This window comes from Chrysemys picta, chromosome 3 (assembly GCF_011386835.1).
Source record: "Chrysemys picta bellii isolate R12L10 chromosome 3, ASM1138683v2, whole genome shotgun sequence".
In the NCBI taxonomy this organism is placed as follows: domain Eukaryota; kingdom Metazoa; phylum Chordata; order Testudines; family Emydidae; genus Chrysemys; species Chrysemys picta.
Genome location: NC_088793.1, coordinates 208,448,005 through 208,464,302, shown reverse-complemented (window position 1 = coordinate 208,464,302; position 16,298 = coordinate 208,448,005). Strand labels below are relative to the sequence as shown.

The window sequence follows — 16,298 nt, the reverse complement described above, 5'->3', positions numbered from 1 at the left end:
GGCAGGAGTGGGAATTGAAACCACATCTGCTGAGTCCCAGTCCAGTGCTTAATCCACTAGAGAGAAAGGAAGAGAAGACAAATGGAGACTCCTCTTTGAGGTTTGAGCTTTGGAGACCCTACCCTATGGCTCTGGTTCATTTGGTAGATAACCAGAGAGCTCTGTAGTTTGCTTCCTTCCTTCGGTTATTTCATTTCAGAAATGCAGACTTCTGAAGAAGAATGTGTTTGGCGTCATTTGAACCGCGATAAGGTTTTGCTTCTATTTGCTCTTTACAATGCTGAGCCGATACAAGCTGATCTGCGCTTAAGTTTTACTGGCAGAAGTAGTTCAGTTAGGGGTCTGACTCTTTCTCTTCTTTACCAGGATAGTTATGCCGGTAAATGCCATCGCGTGGGTGAAGTTTTACTGGTGTGAAGGTGCCTTATACGCGTATAGCTTGTCCTCGCACAGGAAGGAGAATGGCCGTATGCAGTTGTATGTATCTTTGTACCAGAATCACTTGGTCTGTGGTAGGGGGTTGTATAGCTGCAACTCCACTGGCTTGGTTAAAGCGGCACAATTTCTAGTGCGGACAAGGCCTAGGTAATGGAAGAGAGCAAGCTGTTTCTCGAAGCTACGCATAGAGAGCGCTGTGACCGCTCCAGTGGTGCGGAATGAGGTGCCTTCCGGCTGCAGGGTGTTTCACAAAGGGAGCATTTAAACAGAGACTCTCTATCAGGGCACAATCCAAGGTGTCCGTCGTGGCCCATAGAGCCCTTCATGGTTTTGGTTCCTGCCGTGGTGTTGTGCTTGACCCTTTGGCTGGCATCAAAGCGCTGCTGTCCCTTGCTGTCCTGCCTGGCCTCAGCCTAACGGCCAGTCTCAGTGGGGATCCTAGAACCGCTCTGGTCCCTGTCCTGTTGTGTGGCTGCCATTTCATCCGATTTCCCTCCTGAATCAGCTGTGGCCACCGTCACACCATCGCAGTGCCTCTCCTCTGACTAGAAGATGGGCTGTGTGGCGCTACCCCTCCTCTCACCGGGCGGTCACCAGGAATGCTCTGCGAGTTGGCCAGTGGTGACTGCTGCCCTAGGGGGCACTGGGACCTTGCGGGTCTGGGCACACGTGTTACACGTTTTCACTGTCTTGGGTCTCCTGCATGGCAGCACGAGGGGGTGGGGACTCACAGGATGCTGTCTTACTTCTCTGTGCCCGTGGCTCTTCTGGCTGCAAAGTCCAACGTGCTGCTGAGTACCTGGGGCCTTGATTATTCTGGGGCTTTGCTGTCTGTGAACAGCGGGACAATGGGACCAGACTTTCCCCTTCCCCGTCTCACCATCAGAGGTCACTATAGTCTGTGGATGAAATGTCTGGGACAGGAGATCTGAGGGCACCAGCGCTGCGATCTCTTGTCCCAGGCATTTCATCACAGTGCTGTGAGGGTGGTGCAGGGGAAGGGAAAGTTTCGATCCCATTGTTGTGGTGTTCCGAGTGTTTCAAGTCCTGTGCATGGCTGTTGCGGAGGTAAAGTGGTTTCTTCTCCTCAGTGTTAGCATCTGCGAGGTTTCTGGTGGAGAATCTGGATTGCTGTCATCTGGAAACAGTCGAGTGTTTCTTGCTGTGATAAATCTCCAAGGTTTTCTAGGGCAGACTGTTGCTTTGGGGTGGCTGGTTCTGTGGGGCCAGATGGGTAGCAGGAGGGGATAAAAGCGTTTCGTTTTAATGCCTTACATTTGCAAGGCTTGCTCATTCTGCTCCCCTTGCTGACTCCCATCAGGTTGGCTGCAGTATGCTGTGGGATGGGCGAGGAAGCGGAGAACAAGTACGTGTCCCAGCTCAAGGATGTTTATAACAGCTGCGATACCACGGGCACTGGGTATCTGGACAAAGAGGAGCTGACGGAGCTGTGCCGCAAGCTCCATCTGGAGAGGCAGCTGCCGGTACTTCTGCAAACTCTCCTGGGACACAACCACTTTGCCAGAGTGAGTAGCTGTATGCGACCTGATTGCGGTTCCACGCTCCGCTGGGCAAAGGTTAATTTCTTTCAAAGAGAATGTGAAAATAAATAAATGAAACTCAGAAAGTTCTTAAATACCACAGATTAGTACCGGTCTGTCTGTCCCTAAATGCCGGAATCCCAGCTGGCGGGAATCTGTGCGGGTTCCGTTGACTTTAGCCGAACTACACACTGACAGACACGAGTTCGGGCTCTGGCCCTGGGACCGTATAACTGCTGGGGGGGGGCCGTAGGGGAAGTGCAGCAAACGGACTTAAAAGAGGCGGCATGAAAAGCTTGTTGGCTATGAATAGCAGAGCTGTGCGGGTGGGTTGACTGTGTAGATCACATGCTGTTGGAAAGCACTTGGGCTGGGTTGGGCCCTGTATTATTTAATGGCTTTGTCCCAACTCTTCTGGTTTTAGAAACGTTAACGTCTGTTTTTGTGGGACCCGGGCAAAAGTGCGGACACCTTTAACCCGACAACGGATTGTCTTAATGAGAGAAGTTCCTTTCCTGACTGCTCACCTGTGCCATGGTGCTTGGCTGCATGGGGGGGACGGGGGCGTTGGCAGCTCCAGGGACTCCTGCTGTGCCTACGGTGGGGTTCATACACCTTCCTCTGTAGCCCCCAGCACTGGGCACAGTGAGAGACGAGATGGGGGAAAGATGACTTGCGTCTCCTGCCCTGCTGCACATAGCATCCGTGACCCAGCTGCTCCTGCACTTAACCCCCCTGCTGTTCGAGCTCACACCCGTTCAGTTCCACTGCTGCCCTTCTAGCTGGCCCTGTTGGGGCGGTGCTAGTGGGAGGAGTACTGGGGCTTGTCCACACATAGTTATACTAGTTTAACTAAGGGCTTGTCTACTCTACAGCCCCTAGGCTACATAGCTCTGCTGGCAGAACCCCCTCCAGGGGAAATGCAGCATAAGCCCACAGGAGGAGTTATTATTTCACTAGGAGGGTGGTGAAGCACTGGAATGGGTTACCTAGGGAGGTGGTGGAGTCTCCTTCCTTGGAGGTTTTTAAGGCCCGGCTTGACAAAGCCTTGGCTGGGATGATTTAGCTGGGAATTGGTCCTGGTTTGAGCAGGGGGTTGGACTAGATGACCTCTTGAGGTCCCTTCCAACCCTGATATTCTATGATTCTATGATTCCCCACATAGCTACCCATCTCCCCGAAGGATGTTACCTATGCGACAGACATGCTCGTCTGTTGCTCTAGTTGTGGTTACACTGGGGGTTTTGCTGTCATAGCTCTGTTGACTGGGGTAGGGGTGGTCCCCACGTTCCTAGCCGACATACTTCTGCTGGTAAAACTTTGCAGTGCAGATGAGGCCTTAAAATGGAACCTTACCATCAATGTATCTAACCCAGTACAAAGGGCTGCGTGGAAGGACTCCTAAATCAGGACAAACCTGGTTGAGTCCATTAAGACTTGATCATGAGCCGGTTAAGCTCAAACAAAATTAGCCCCTCAAACTGAAATGGGTGTCCACCCGGGACTGCAGCAATTTAACTAAACCAGTGCGAACGAGGCCTCTGCTCCCTGCCCCCAGCCATGTTCTCCTTCAGGACTGTCTGGTTTGGGACGAGGAGAGGATCGCAGAATACTGTAACTCTAATCTCTTTAGAATCGAAGCCACTGGTTCCCAGTGGATCTGGGACAGTCCCTCTGGGCCTGTTGATGTCGATGGACGTTCTTTATTGCCTCTGGTGGGCTTTGGATCGGGCCCTCTCTAGAGCATCATGTTAGCTCGGCTAAAGAATTTCAATTGTTGGAGCTCTTGTGAGGAGAGGGAGGGAGAAGAAAAAAGAGCAGATTGCTTTATATTGGGGTAGGTGGAACGTGCTCCCCCTCTTGTCCCCCCCCCCCCATCCACTTCTCCCAGTGTTTTCTTGTGATTAAAATGCTATGCTGTGTTTTTCATGCTGACAAAAGCATCATTAGACTAAAGGGTCCAGTCAGTTTATGAATGGCAGCAGATGCCCATCCAGCAGTCAGTCACACTCCCCTGCAATCGTGAGCAGAGACACTGGGGTTTCACTGAGGGGAAAACAGGAGTCAGAAGTCTGGCTTCCACAGCAAGCTGGCAGGGAAAAGCTCGGTGCATTCCAGGCCTCTGGCTTTCCTCCCAGCAGTTATACATTCCTTCCACCTACGCCTGTGCTCAGGGTGTAGAGAGATGCGGGAGCGGAGGCGCCAGGGTGATATATGTATGCTGGAGGCTTTGAACCTCTGGGGCATAGCCGGGCGGGCCGTCCCTGAGAGACACTAGAAAAGGGGTGCAGTTTAGGAGCTACTTAATGCAAGAAATGAGGCCGTCCTGTGTGCGTCACTTTGCCCTGTTTTCTGCCTCCACGTGAGGTGATTCAGGCTCTTGGAGCCAGCTCCTGCCTGTTGCTGGGACAAACCCTCCTTCTTCGGGACTGACTGGCACACGGGTCTGGCAGAGTTGACCTTTGCCCGTATGTTTTGTCTGTCCGTCTGTCTCTCTTGCTGTTTGTGTCTTCTCTCCTCCCTTCCACCTCCCCCAAATCTGTTTGTCCTCTTCTCCCTCCTTGCTGTCCCCACTTCACATGGCTTTGAAGCGATGTCCTGATTTCCTCCTGTGTTGGTGGTGTGGAGGGGGCCCTACGCTGGGTGCATTTAAGTCCCTGTTAAAGCCCTGCTTCTGCCATGCTGCCTACAGCAAATCTAGCAGGTTTATGTAAAAGAAATCCCTGTTGCCCTTCCCCCAATCTGTCCCTCCTTGGCGTGAGTGCCTCGGGCCCATGGGCTGTCTGTCCTCGAATGGCGGGAAACACCTCGTGTCTGGTGGGTGCTGACTTTAATGAACAACCCTCCCCTGATGCTAGGTTTGCTTCTGTAAAGCTGGTCTCCAGCCGGAGCTCTTCTTCCTGCTCTGCAAGCAGTATGGTAGTGAGGGCTCTGCAGGCAGGATGGAGAGCAGCGCTCCGTGGGAGCTGTTCCCTTGGCCCGGAGGCAGAACCGTCAGTGTGGTGAGGGCTGTGATGGCGGGACGAGGAGCCGGGGTTACGCACTGTTCGGTGGCCTAACGTCTCATTTCCTTGCTTCTGTAGCCTTGTGTCAAGTATGGTGTGTGGGCTGGCGGGAGGGGGAGGGCCAGCTCAGCTGCTTCACAACGAAGTTTTTTTCTGCCTAAATTTCCTTGGTTTTCAATTTTTTTAAGCAGAGGAGGGCTGGTCCAAGGAAGTGGGGGGCGGGGGGCTGTTTGTGAGAGGGGCGTGGGTCTGAGCTGCTGACAGAGAAGACTTTATCCTGAGACAAAGATTTTATGTGTCTGCTCTGCTGACATACTCCTTTTCAGGCCTGATGAATGAAATGAAGGGACATTACCTAGTATTTATTTAACAAAAGTGAAGATCTCCTCCAAACGAATCCTTCATCCAGTTTTTGTTAGAAGCCCTGCTTTTCAAAAGAGACAAGCGGACAAAAAATGATGAAGCTGTCACAGACCAAGCTCAACAAGAAACCGATTTGAAACCCTTCCTATAAAAAATGGGTGAAAACCAAAACTGCATAGACAGGCAATTCTGCCTAGGGCTAATAAGCTGTGACGCTGTGTAGTTTCACAGTGAAAGGCCACCTCCCCAGAAAGAAAACTAGTAATTTCTATCCCTATTCTCAGGACGTTTCAGATGCAGTTTTAACTGTGGCATCAGCACCCCCAATTTGTACGTGATGGATGGACAGACAGACACACACCACATGGTTTTCTGAGTGCTGGTGGTGCTAGGTTAGAGCAGCTTCTCCGTTACCGGTTAAAAGGAGAGTCCGATGGTGTAGGGCCCAGCTACAGCTGTGCAGAACTCGGGGCAGAAGCCTGACCTGTTTGAGGTCCGTGTTACAGCTTCCATCAATTTCAGTGGGGTCACGATTTTGCCCCAGGGTTTTCTTCTTGCAGGAGATTGTACAAACTGGCTTTCAGTGTTGGTTTACATGAGTTTGCGTCCCCTGAGTTTCACTCTTGAGTTCAAACAAACCTAACGCTCAGATGAACTGCGCCTTTCATGGTTTCAGCGCAGAACCATAAATCAGTCTGGTGCTATTTTAAATAGGCCCCAGGCTTGTGAACCTTTTGATAGGTTTGGGGTAAGTTTTTGGAGTCTGTAACAAAATCTGCGCTTCTGAACTTTCCCGCAGTTGTTGGGTGATTGTTGGTGTTTCCCCTTTTTATAGATATCCCCAAACAAAATTGTTAACTTCTGATTGGCTAATTATCTCAGCTTCTGAAAAGTAACATTTCAAAGCCGCTGACTTGATTTGCCTGCCTCGAGGACTGTGAGAGGAAAGATAGCTAAACAATGATATCACATATGGTTTTGGGTTGTTTTTTTTTTTAAACCATTGCAAAACTTTTGGTTACATTCATTTGCTCCCTGTTCGGTTCAAGGAAACAAATGCAATTTCTGCTTTTATCAGCAGAAAAGACATAGCTATAGACTGATTATTATTTAATTCGAATGGAAGTGATCATAAAATGATATATTTCATGATTCTGAGGAAAGGAAGGCGTGAGAGCAATAGAATAAGGACAATGGACTTCAAAAAAGCCGACTTTACAAAATCAGAGAAGTGGTAGGTAAGGTCCCCTGGGAAGAAAATCTAAGGGATAAAGGAGTTCAGGAGAGGGGGCAGTTTCTCAGAGACAATATTAAAGGCACAATCGCAGGAAAGAGGTGGATAAATTGGAGAGAGTCCAGAGGAGAGAAACAAAAATGATCAAAGGTTTAAAAAACTTGAGCTATGAGGAAAGGTTAAAAAAACTGGGCACATTTCGTTTTGAGAAAAGCGGACTGAGGGGGGACCTGATACCAGTCTTCAAAGATGTTAAGGGTCGTTATACAGCAGATGGCGATGATTGTTCTCCCTGTCTGCTAAAGATAGGACAAGAAGTAATGGGCTTAATCTGCAGCATCCCAGGACAGGAAACTGGGAAGGTTTAGATTAGCTACCAGGAAAAACTCTCTAACTGCTCGGGGCAGTTATGCTGTGGAACGGGCTTCCAAGGGAGGTTGTGGAATCCCCATCACTGGAGGTTTTTAAGAACCAGTTGGACAAATCTTTGCCAGGGAGGGTCTAGGTTTACTTGGCCCTGCCTCTGTGCACGGGGCTGGACTTGATGGTTTCTTGAGGTCCCTTCCAGCCCCCCATTTCTATGATTCTATGAATTTAGTTTCCCTCTCTCACACTTTCTCTCTCTCTCTCTCTCTCTCTCTCTCTCTCCAAGTATGTCAACGACTGTCTTCTGTTTTACTTTAATTGCATGCATGTTTGACCATGGTTGGTTTGCTAGCGTGAGATCTCTGAGAACATGGGGATGCTCTGATGCAAACAAAATGCATTTTAAAAAAATGCAAGGATGGAGGGGACCTGACATGTTTGTGGGGATTGGACTGAGGGGAAAGAGCTGAACAGCTAGTTCTGTGTCCCAGCAACTAGATGTGCCCGTATTTGTTACTGCATCTAACAGCGATGAAAGTACGCTACCTACATGCTTCTGCTAAAATGACCAGACTTGAAATAGTGAGCTCTATTTACCTTTTAAATAATCAGCGTAGAACATCCGCGGTAACGTTCCCTTTAGATAGACGGGTCAGTGAATGCTTCTCAGAACTACTATTTCAAGCTATTTGCTTCTGAGATGGTCTAGCAGTAATTCACGTTGGGAATGTTTCGTTCTCAGCCTCAAGGAATGAAAGCTACGAATCTGGAGTACAACAGGCAGTAGAGGGTGAATTGTCAGCAGGTTCCACAGAAAACACCAGGCTCTGCTTATGTACTCTTTAGCTTCAGTCAATATTTAGTTGTATGTATTATATACTGCTACGTATATTGTGGTAATGCCGCCGAGGCTCAGTCAGGAGCAGACCCTGTTGTCTATATATGTAGCATTGTAGTTTTCCTTTGGTGTTGGCTTCATTAGGGAAAAGGTGCTAGCCAGCGTGTTAATACCTTAGTGTAGACACATCCGGTGCTAGTTCTAGCAAGATGCCTGTCCAGGATAAACCCTTGACTCCCCCAGGGCTTACTGTGAGCAGCTAACACATGTTAAAACTGCCCTCTGCCTTGTCTGCATTAGGTGTTAACTCCTGTTCACTAGCATGTGTTTTAAAACACCCCATTTTTCCTTAGTGTAGATGTGGCCCCCGAGAAGAAGAGCGAGTTATCATGCATCACACTGAGTCCCAGTAGCCTGGTAACTGATGCCCAAGGCAGAGGCAGCCAGTGGGACCCAGGCTGCAGGTCCCCACCCAACGTCTCCTATCAGACGCTGCAATAGCTGTGGCAAACCCCCCAGGTTATCTCTGAGCAACGGAGGAGGACAGCGCGTTGCTTCTGCACGTTGCAGGCTCCCAGCAGAAGCATGAAACAAGGCTTGTGAGGCTGAACTGAATACTAGCCACCGCCCCAGGTGTCGGACGGGGGGCCCGATGTGCGTATTCAGCCTCTTTTCCTGTCTCCACTAGGTTAACTTTGAAGAGTTTAAAGAAGGGTTCGTGGCAGTGCTGTCCTCCAACATTGACCTGGGCATTTCCGACGAGGAGAGCAGCTACTTGGAACCAGGTGCTGGGAGACTTTGCAGCTGGTCATTTGGTTTTTTCCTCTGCTTCTGCTGCCAGTTGAAGGCCTTAACTGCTGGTGCATCGACGAATTGCCAAGATGGAGAGGAAGGATGGTCCAGTGGTTAGGGCTCTGGCCTGGAACGAGAGAATCGTGGGTTTGATTCCCTGCTCTGGCACGGACTTCCCGTGTGAGCTTGGGCAGGTCATGCAGTCTCTCTGTGCCTCAGTTTCCTGTCTGTAAGACAGGGATCACAGCACTGCCCTACCTCCCCAGGGTGCTGAGGATAAATCATTAAACACTGCGAGGTGCTCAGATACCACAATAGGTCCTTCCTAGATCTTAAGGGACCACTGTGATCATCTAGTCTGACCTCCTGTACCTTATTTCTAGTCTGGATTTGTCTAGCTCCAGTTTCTAGCTGGTGGAGCTTGTTAGACCTTTGTCTTCTAGCCTGAATATCCCTTTTATTATCCAATTTCTGTTCCCCGGGTAGGCACTGAATGATCATGTCACCCCTTCCTTCTGTCTTTGATAAGCCAATAAGTAGATTGAGCTGTTGAGTCTTTCACTAAAAGATTGGAAAACGTGCCTTATAATGGTTGTCGTGGCTCTCCTCTGAACCCGCTCCAATTTATCAGCATCCTCCTTGAATTATGGATGCCACAACTGAACACAGCAGCCTAGTAGGGGTTGCACCGGCGCCCAAGACTGAGGCAATGGGGCCAGATCAGTACCTACAATGGACAGTTTTCTAATTGTTACACTTGCTGGCAGGGTGGGGTGTGAATTTTGCACGGAGTGACCTGGCAACTTCAGCAAAGTGAGGGCTAGCAACAAAAGGGTTAATTCAGGATTGTTAAATCCCACTCATCACTTCAGTATTGGGCTTTCCCAGACAAATAGCCTCTGTCGGTACCCGGCCACCTGCCCAGGTGTTTCCTTTCTGGGATGGCGAGGGATGCAGCAGGGTCACAGAACATGCACAGCTTTAGGCTGTACGTGTCACAGCATGCCCAGCTGTTCCTCATTTTTTCTTGTTGAGGCAGGACTGGACGCAAACGTTGCCGCACACTAGTAAAACGGGCAACGGGACCACGGTGTGTGAGACTGGTGGAGCACAGCAGGACGTGAGCTTTGGCACTCTCCCCACCAGCGCATTAGAGCTAGGATGGTTTAGAATGGGGGGAAAGGTTACGTCTAGAAGCGGTGGGCTGGAAGCAGGAATCGCTGGGGACAGTTGTCTGGCCTGTGTTAGTCAGACAGGAGGTCAGACTAGATGGTCACATTGGTCCCTTCGGGCCTGGGAATCTCTGGATCACTTGATCCTTCAGACACTGGAATACTCTTGTAATAGGGCCGGGAGAATGGCCGTGGGGGTAGAGCACAGAACTGGGGAGACAGGCTTCAGTTCCCAGCTCTGCCCCAAACTTCCTGCATCACCTTGGGCCAGTCGCTTAATCTACCCTGTGCCTCGCTTCTCCCTCTGACAGGTGGGGACTGTCCTTCCCTACCTCGCCGGGTGCTGTCCAAATGAAAATCATTGTGAAGCTTTTTAGGCGCTGCGGTGGTAAGGGCTATGTGAGGGCCCAGAAAGCTAGAATACTGGAGCACACAAGCACAGCTGAGTCCAGCAAATATCAGCTGCTACAATTTATCTTGCGTACCCTACACTTTATCTGCCTCTGGTTACACTACGTACAGAGGTTTGAGTCTGCTACCTGCTTACGTGCTAATATGTGGGCCTTTGGCTCGGGCAGTAGACGCCTGCTTTAAGGTCCTGAGGTCCCAGGTTTGGTCCCTGCCCATGATGATGTGATCAGGGACACCATTACTCAAAGCTCATTGCTGCTTAAATAACAGCTGAAAAGGGAAACGATTTCTCGTTACTTGGTACGCGTATGACTCCTAATGGGGGAAAGGGCAGAATGAGTCACTCTTCAGACTGGCCGTTCTCTCTGTGTCGGTGATTTGTGTGTCCGAATAGAAAGCTATTTGGCCTCTAGAGAAAGCAAGGGAGAAATGCTGTAGTTCCGCAGCGAAAGTCACTGTGGCCAGAGCTGTCTGTATTCTCAGTCTGAGCTGCAAGGTCTTTTTTTGTTTTATATAAGCAGCAGAGTTTGAAAGGGAATTTGTCTAGACGTCTGTGTGTCCCAGACCGAGACTGATTTTTTTCCCTCTTAGCTGTCCCAGATGATGTCAAGCCCAAGTATGTGAATGGGGCTAAGTGGTATGGCCGCTGGACGAAGCCAGAGTTGCAAGAAACCGAGGTGGAAACCACCAAGTATTTACAAGATCAGCAAGTTAAAGCCAGTGCGAAAAGTCAGCTGAGACGCTCGGCATCTCTGGAGAGTGTGGAGGTAGGAATGACTCATTCCCCCGCTCCTTGGAGCAGGCTGGCCAGATTTAACTCAGCCTTCTTGCTTGATTGCAAATAATGTTTAAACAAAAGGCCGCATTCACGGTGGTCTCACCTGTTCTGATGGGTTGCCTGTGGCAATCCTTGAGGAGTGTCGATCTGCATTGGGTTAGCATGGGTTACAAAGCTTCTGCTAGAGCGGGCCATAGGAAGAATGCTGCACAGGGACCAGGCAGAGTTGATACAGGTGCCATTGGGAGATTGGCATGGCACTCTGGGGGCCTATTTTGCATGGCAGAGTCTGCGTAGAGTCCTTGCCATCCAGAGCCGGCAGCCAGATGGCAATACCTTACCGCTCCAGTTACCCCTGTGGGAAGAGATTCCCCCTTCATACGGTGAATTAAACAGAAGAAAATAAAATTTATTGGAAAAACATTTACCCGATCCATGAAATGTCCCCAGCTGGAAATGGAATGGACAAAGGTCAGGGATGTTCCAACTTGGCTGCCTCGCTGCGCCCGACCCCATGTCCAGAGAAGTTACTGGGCACCGTAGTGGGGCTCGGGAGGCCCGAGTGCTACTCCTGGCACTGGGGGAACAGGTCACTTCCACTCTCGGGGGGCCTCCCTTTTCCCTCCCGGCCCGGTCCTGTCCCTGTAGGTGTCAGCTGGTTGGGCAGAGGCTGTCTCTTGCTACCTACCTACTGCAGTGGTGCCCTGAAGGTGCTTCTGTGATACAAATAACGATTAAAGTCAGAGCAGATCGCCCTGTAAGAGCTATTAACAGGGGTTCTAAGTAAGTTAAACTATTGCACCTAGGACCTGATATCAGCATCATGCTTCAAAACCCATTTAATGCGCAGGAGCTTTGCCCCTCTTTGTGGGACAGGAGGATCAGCCTGGGGTTGAGAATGCAGGTTGTCATTGCTTGTGCTGTCTCCAGGGAGAGCTCTGGTTAATGAAAAACAGCTGATGAGTCAACTGGATGCATTATTGTTAAAGAAAATATTAACAGAATCTAAGAAAAGAAATGTAGATTGCTTATATCATGCTGCTTCTGCATGCTGCTTTCTGAGACCGCTCTCTCTCAAAATAAAAATACAGGGCAAGGAGAACAGGAACAAAGTCATCCTTAGATAGAAAACTATTTTGAGAGAAAACAAATGTTACCCTCCCCCATGGCCGAGCTCCCCTGGTGGTCCAAAAATGCAGCTCCATGGCTTGGCCCCAGTCCTGCAGGCTGGCCTGCATGGGTGGATCCCTACACACAGCGCCCCCCGCTCCTCCCCCCACCCCCCAGCCCTGCTAGGGGCAGACTCAGGGCCCTTCGCTTCGTTGTTTTGCTCTAGTGTCTGATTTTCTTTTAGAAGAACGGTTTTGTTCTTTGCTGTTGCATTCTTCACGTCCCACCGTTACATCTGCCGTTTTTGTAAGTTGCCTTAACTGTCTTTTTTTTTAACATAAAAAAATTGATCAGCAGAGACTGGCTGGTGTGTAGGGAAAAAATGATTGAAGGCTTTACAAAGAGCATTAGTCGAAAGCTACTTTCTTTTAAAGTGCCCCTGTGTGTTCCCCTCGGTCTTACCCCATGGGAAGCAAGTGACCAGTCATTTCTGAACCCCTCTCAAGGCGTTAACATAACAGACGAAGTGTTGCCCAGTGGTTAGGTGCTGCCGGGACTTGGGAGACCCAGGTTAAATTCCCAGCTCTGTTGCAGACTCCTGGTGTGACCTTGGGCCAGTCACTTAGCCTCTCTGTGCCTCAGTTCCCAGCCGTAAAAGGGGGATTGTCGCCCTGCCCGGAGTGATGCGGATAAACACATTAAAGGCTGGATGCTGTAGTGACGGGCCATATAAGCACCTAGGAAAGACAGCTAAAATAGGGCTGGCTCTTCAGAGAGCTGCCGCTCAGCCCTTCTGAAAATCATACGTGTCTTTAATGTCTCTTGAAATGGGCACCCAATAATTGAGGGTCCCATAATTACTAGTTGCTCTTGATAATCTTGTCCAGAGGTTGTAGAACTGGTCAGTGTAACATCCCTTAATACAAGATAAGTAATGCAAAACAGTGAGTTAATAACCTGGTCTTTCATTGGTGAATGTGTAGGGTTGTGGAGTTATGATGTTACAGATAAATTCTAATCAAGGCTTTGCATATTAAATGTACAGCTAAAAATAATAGATGAACGATCACTTTGTATTTGATAACAGGGCTTTTAAAAGGTTAACAGTCTCTGATGACTCATGTCAGCCCTTTTCACTTACCCTAAATCACAAACCATTTTTCCACCCACCAGAATTTCTCTGTGATACTTAATCCTGTTCACACATTGTTTCTGCAGAGCCTTAAATCAGATGAAGAAGCGGAAAGTGCTAAAGAATCACAGAATGAAATGTTAGCGGCACAAGGTAGAAAATCAGTGCTCCTCTGTGTAAAATGCTTTTGAGGTTAACAGGCTTTCTGAATGTTTATGGCTCAGATCCTTTGTGACTGGAAATCCAGTTACGCCAGCTGAAGAGCTGACCCTGCGTTTGATTCCCGTCCCTCAGGAGGATCGGTGGGGGTGGGGTGGGGGCTCCTTTTTGCAGCATTGGTTTAGAAAAGACCAACATCATACTTAGCTTGTAGACACAACTCTGTTCGAGGTGATGCTGTGGTGATCTGAAGTGTAGTGAGCTTTGACAGGCTTCAATTCTTCCTACAGCTGCCGTATTAATCTTCTAAAAATATCCATGATGAACTCCTGCTATTTAATTAGGGAGCCCGGAACCGATGAAAAATGAAGCCCTCTCTCTAATTAAGGTTACGACTACCTTTCTAGTCTAATCCAAAATTTAATCCCAGTCACCTTTTAGCTTTAATATCTTTGATGCTCCCAACGATGCATGTGATCTGTGGCCAGAGAATTTTCTTTGACAAAGTTTGGAGTTGAATCAGAAGCATCTGATTTAAGATTCCTGATAAGAAATTCTTAGGTTTTAAAAATAAATGCTATAAACACCCCTGATCTTTAGAATACAGGGTCCTACGGATGCAGCTTTTCTTTGCCAAAAATGGAGGCTTTAAAATAGTGCCATGGGACAGTACGTAGAGGGCCCCATCCAGCTCCCATTGGTGGCAGAGGAGAGACTCTCGTTGTGTTGAGTCAGACCTGTAGTGAGCTCTTTCTGGGGGCCCCACGTGCTCATTAGGAACAGTAGCTTCTCTCTGTTAGTATAACTGATGCATGGTTAATAATTTTAGGCCAATTGAGCACCTGGAATCCTGACCTATTTGACAGCCCCCGGCGGACAGCCAGCCCTTGCTTTGACATGACGGAGGGTCAGATTCGGGGCATCTGGGAACAACTGGATGTAGGGAACACTGGCTACCTCAGCAAGTGCAAGCTGGCGACGGTCTGTACGAATATTGGGCTCAAAGAGCTGGAGCAGGAGGTGAGTTGGGGGCGGTGTGGAAATGAGCCCATTGGGAAGGCAACCTGGTCAGTAGAAGCACATTGTCAGGAGAAACGGCTTTCAGACATAAATCCTGAAGTCTCCAGACACTTGCAGATACGCTTCAAGAATATAGCTAGATCCTCAGCTGGTGTGCACCGCCATTCACCTCGGCGGAGCTGTCTTGACCAGCTGAGGATCTGGTCTGTCATATTTATGAAGCAATTAACAGTATCCTCCTTAAACACAAAACCTAAATTCAGTACTGATGTCTAGGCAGCCATGTGACTCAAAGGGCTTGTCTACTCACACAGCGCTGCAGTGACGCAGCTGCACCAGGGTAGCACTTGAGCGAAGATACTACTAACTGCCGGGAGAACTTCTCTCGTTGGCGTAGGTAATCCACCTCCGCGAGAGGCGGTAGCTCTGTCGACAGGATTTTTCACACCCCTGAGCGACGTGGTTACGCTAATGTAAGTTTGTGGTGTGTACTTGGCCTGACATTTCTGCATAATCCGATCCATTTACATCTGTGGGAAAAGACTATTTCATTAGCCAATTAACAGTGCACCCTCTGCTCAATTTGGCCCCAATCCTGCAGTGTGCTACACACAGGCAGACCCCTGCATGCACACGGACACCTGATGAAGTCAATACCACATTGTCACACATTCTTCTCTCCAGGGGATATAAACTAATGTATGAGATAGAGGCAGCCTACAGTGGTCCCAGCCCAATGGCTACATGGAGATGTAGGGATGGTTGTGTAGCTAAAGCTCTGGAAGTCGGGAAATCTAGGTTCTAGTCTGAGTTCCGTGAGGTAGCTGGTTTGCAGAGCTCCGCTTGCATTCCCCAAGTGCATTTGTAAATACAATGCCACGACCTGTGTCTGGTGTGTATTGCTTTTATCCCTATTCCTCCCTAATTGGAGTAACTGATGTGGATTGCATGTATCTACATGGAGTCACTGCATGCCTTTGTATTTACTGCAGTTTCTCTTTTGGTGTGGAGAGGTGGAAGGGTTAATTCTGGTTTATTGTAGATTCTGTTCCTTATGTAAAAACAATAGGGAACTTTATTTTTTTTGTTTTTTGAAAAAGATGTTGACTTCCAGTGAATGCGTCTGGGATCTTGCATGTGGCTGATGTGTCTGCTGACTTTTTCCCAATGGTTTTCTGCAGGAACTGGAAGATTTATTTCGTAGGCTGGACAGAGATGGAGATGGCAGAGTGAGCTTTCAGGAGTTCGAGCTTGGCTTGTCCAGCCACGGGCCTGGTTCTCTTCCTGTTTTTTCCACGCCTGTCAAACAGCCCAGGCAGCTGCCGGATCACCAGGTGAGTCCAGGGCAGGACTCCCAAGAGTCCTGGATAACTCCCAATGTAGGGCCTGGCTAAAGAGCCTGGGAGCCAGTGGAAAGACTCCCATTGACTTCCATGGGGTCTGGCTCAGGCACATTCCAGTGTCTGCGTCAGATGCTTTCCGAGCAGAGTTCCCAGGGAAGCCCAGCTACCAGCGTAGAAGGATTTGCCCCTCGCCCCTGCAAAGAGGGGCTGCTCTGACTGATGTTTTACTGCTTACAGTCCCTCCTGGTCCCTTGGAAGCAGAGCTAGCTGGAGCAGTGTGCTCTCCAGCCCCGCCCCTTCCCATTCTGGCTGTGTCCCCTGCTGACACATCCCAGAACTGGCACTGCGGGCTGGGAGTGGGGCTGGCACAGAGCCCTTGTGCCAGTTCTGCACAGCTGGGGCAGCCCTTGGCGAGGGTGCATTCTGGGGGTGGGGGCTTTAAGGCCTCTTACGCTCTTACGCTGACGTCACGGGGCCTGAGTGTAACAGCCTCTGGCCTCCTGAGCATCAGGACAGGTTGTGTCCAGCCTGGTGGCGATGGTAAGGGCAGCGTCTGGCACCCTCTCCACTCCCCACCTTTGTGCACCAACCTGGGC

At 49.5% G+C, this 16,298-nt stretch overlaps 1 protein-coding gene across 8 annotated transcripts in view; it reads left to right on the top strand.

The window, feature by feature from the left end:
* The window catches only part of NINL (ninein like), a 54,355-nt gene that overhangs the window by 7,171 nt on the left and 30,886 nt on the right, over positions 1 to 16,298 (top strand). For 4 of the 8 annotated variants that reach the window (XM_065590850.1, XM_065590846.1, XM_065590849.1 and 1 more), the window contains exons 2-7: positions 1,760 to 1,964; positions 8,474 to 8,570; positions 10,752 to 10,927; positions 13,267 to 13,333; positions 14,169 to 14,359; positions 15,541 to 15,693. In XM_065590850.1, the coding sequence (XP_065446922.1) occupies positions 1,782 to 1,964; positions 8,474 to 8,570; positions 10,752 to 10,927; positions 13,267 to 13,333; positions 14,169 to 14,359; positions 15,541 to 15,693 (867 nt within the window). In that variant the 5' untranslated portion in view covers positions 1,760 to 1,781. Of the gene's footprint in view, positions 1 to 358; positions 478 to 1,372; positions 1,507 to 1,759; positions 1,965 to 8,473; positions 8,571 to 10,751; positions 10,928 to 13,266; positions 13,334 to 14,168; positions 14,360 to 15,540; positions 15,694 to 16,298 lie in introns of those variants that run through there. The other 4 variants (XM_065590845.1, XM_065590844.1, XM_065590851.1 and 1 more) reach the window with 4 other exon arrangements.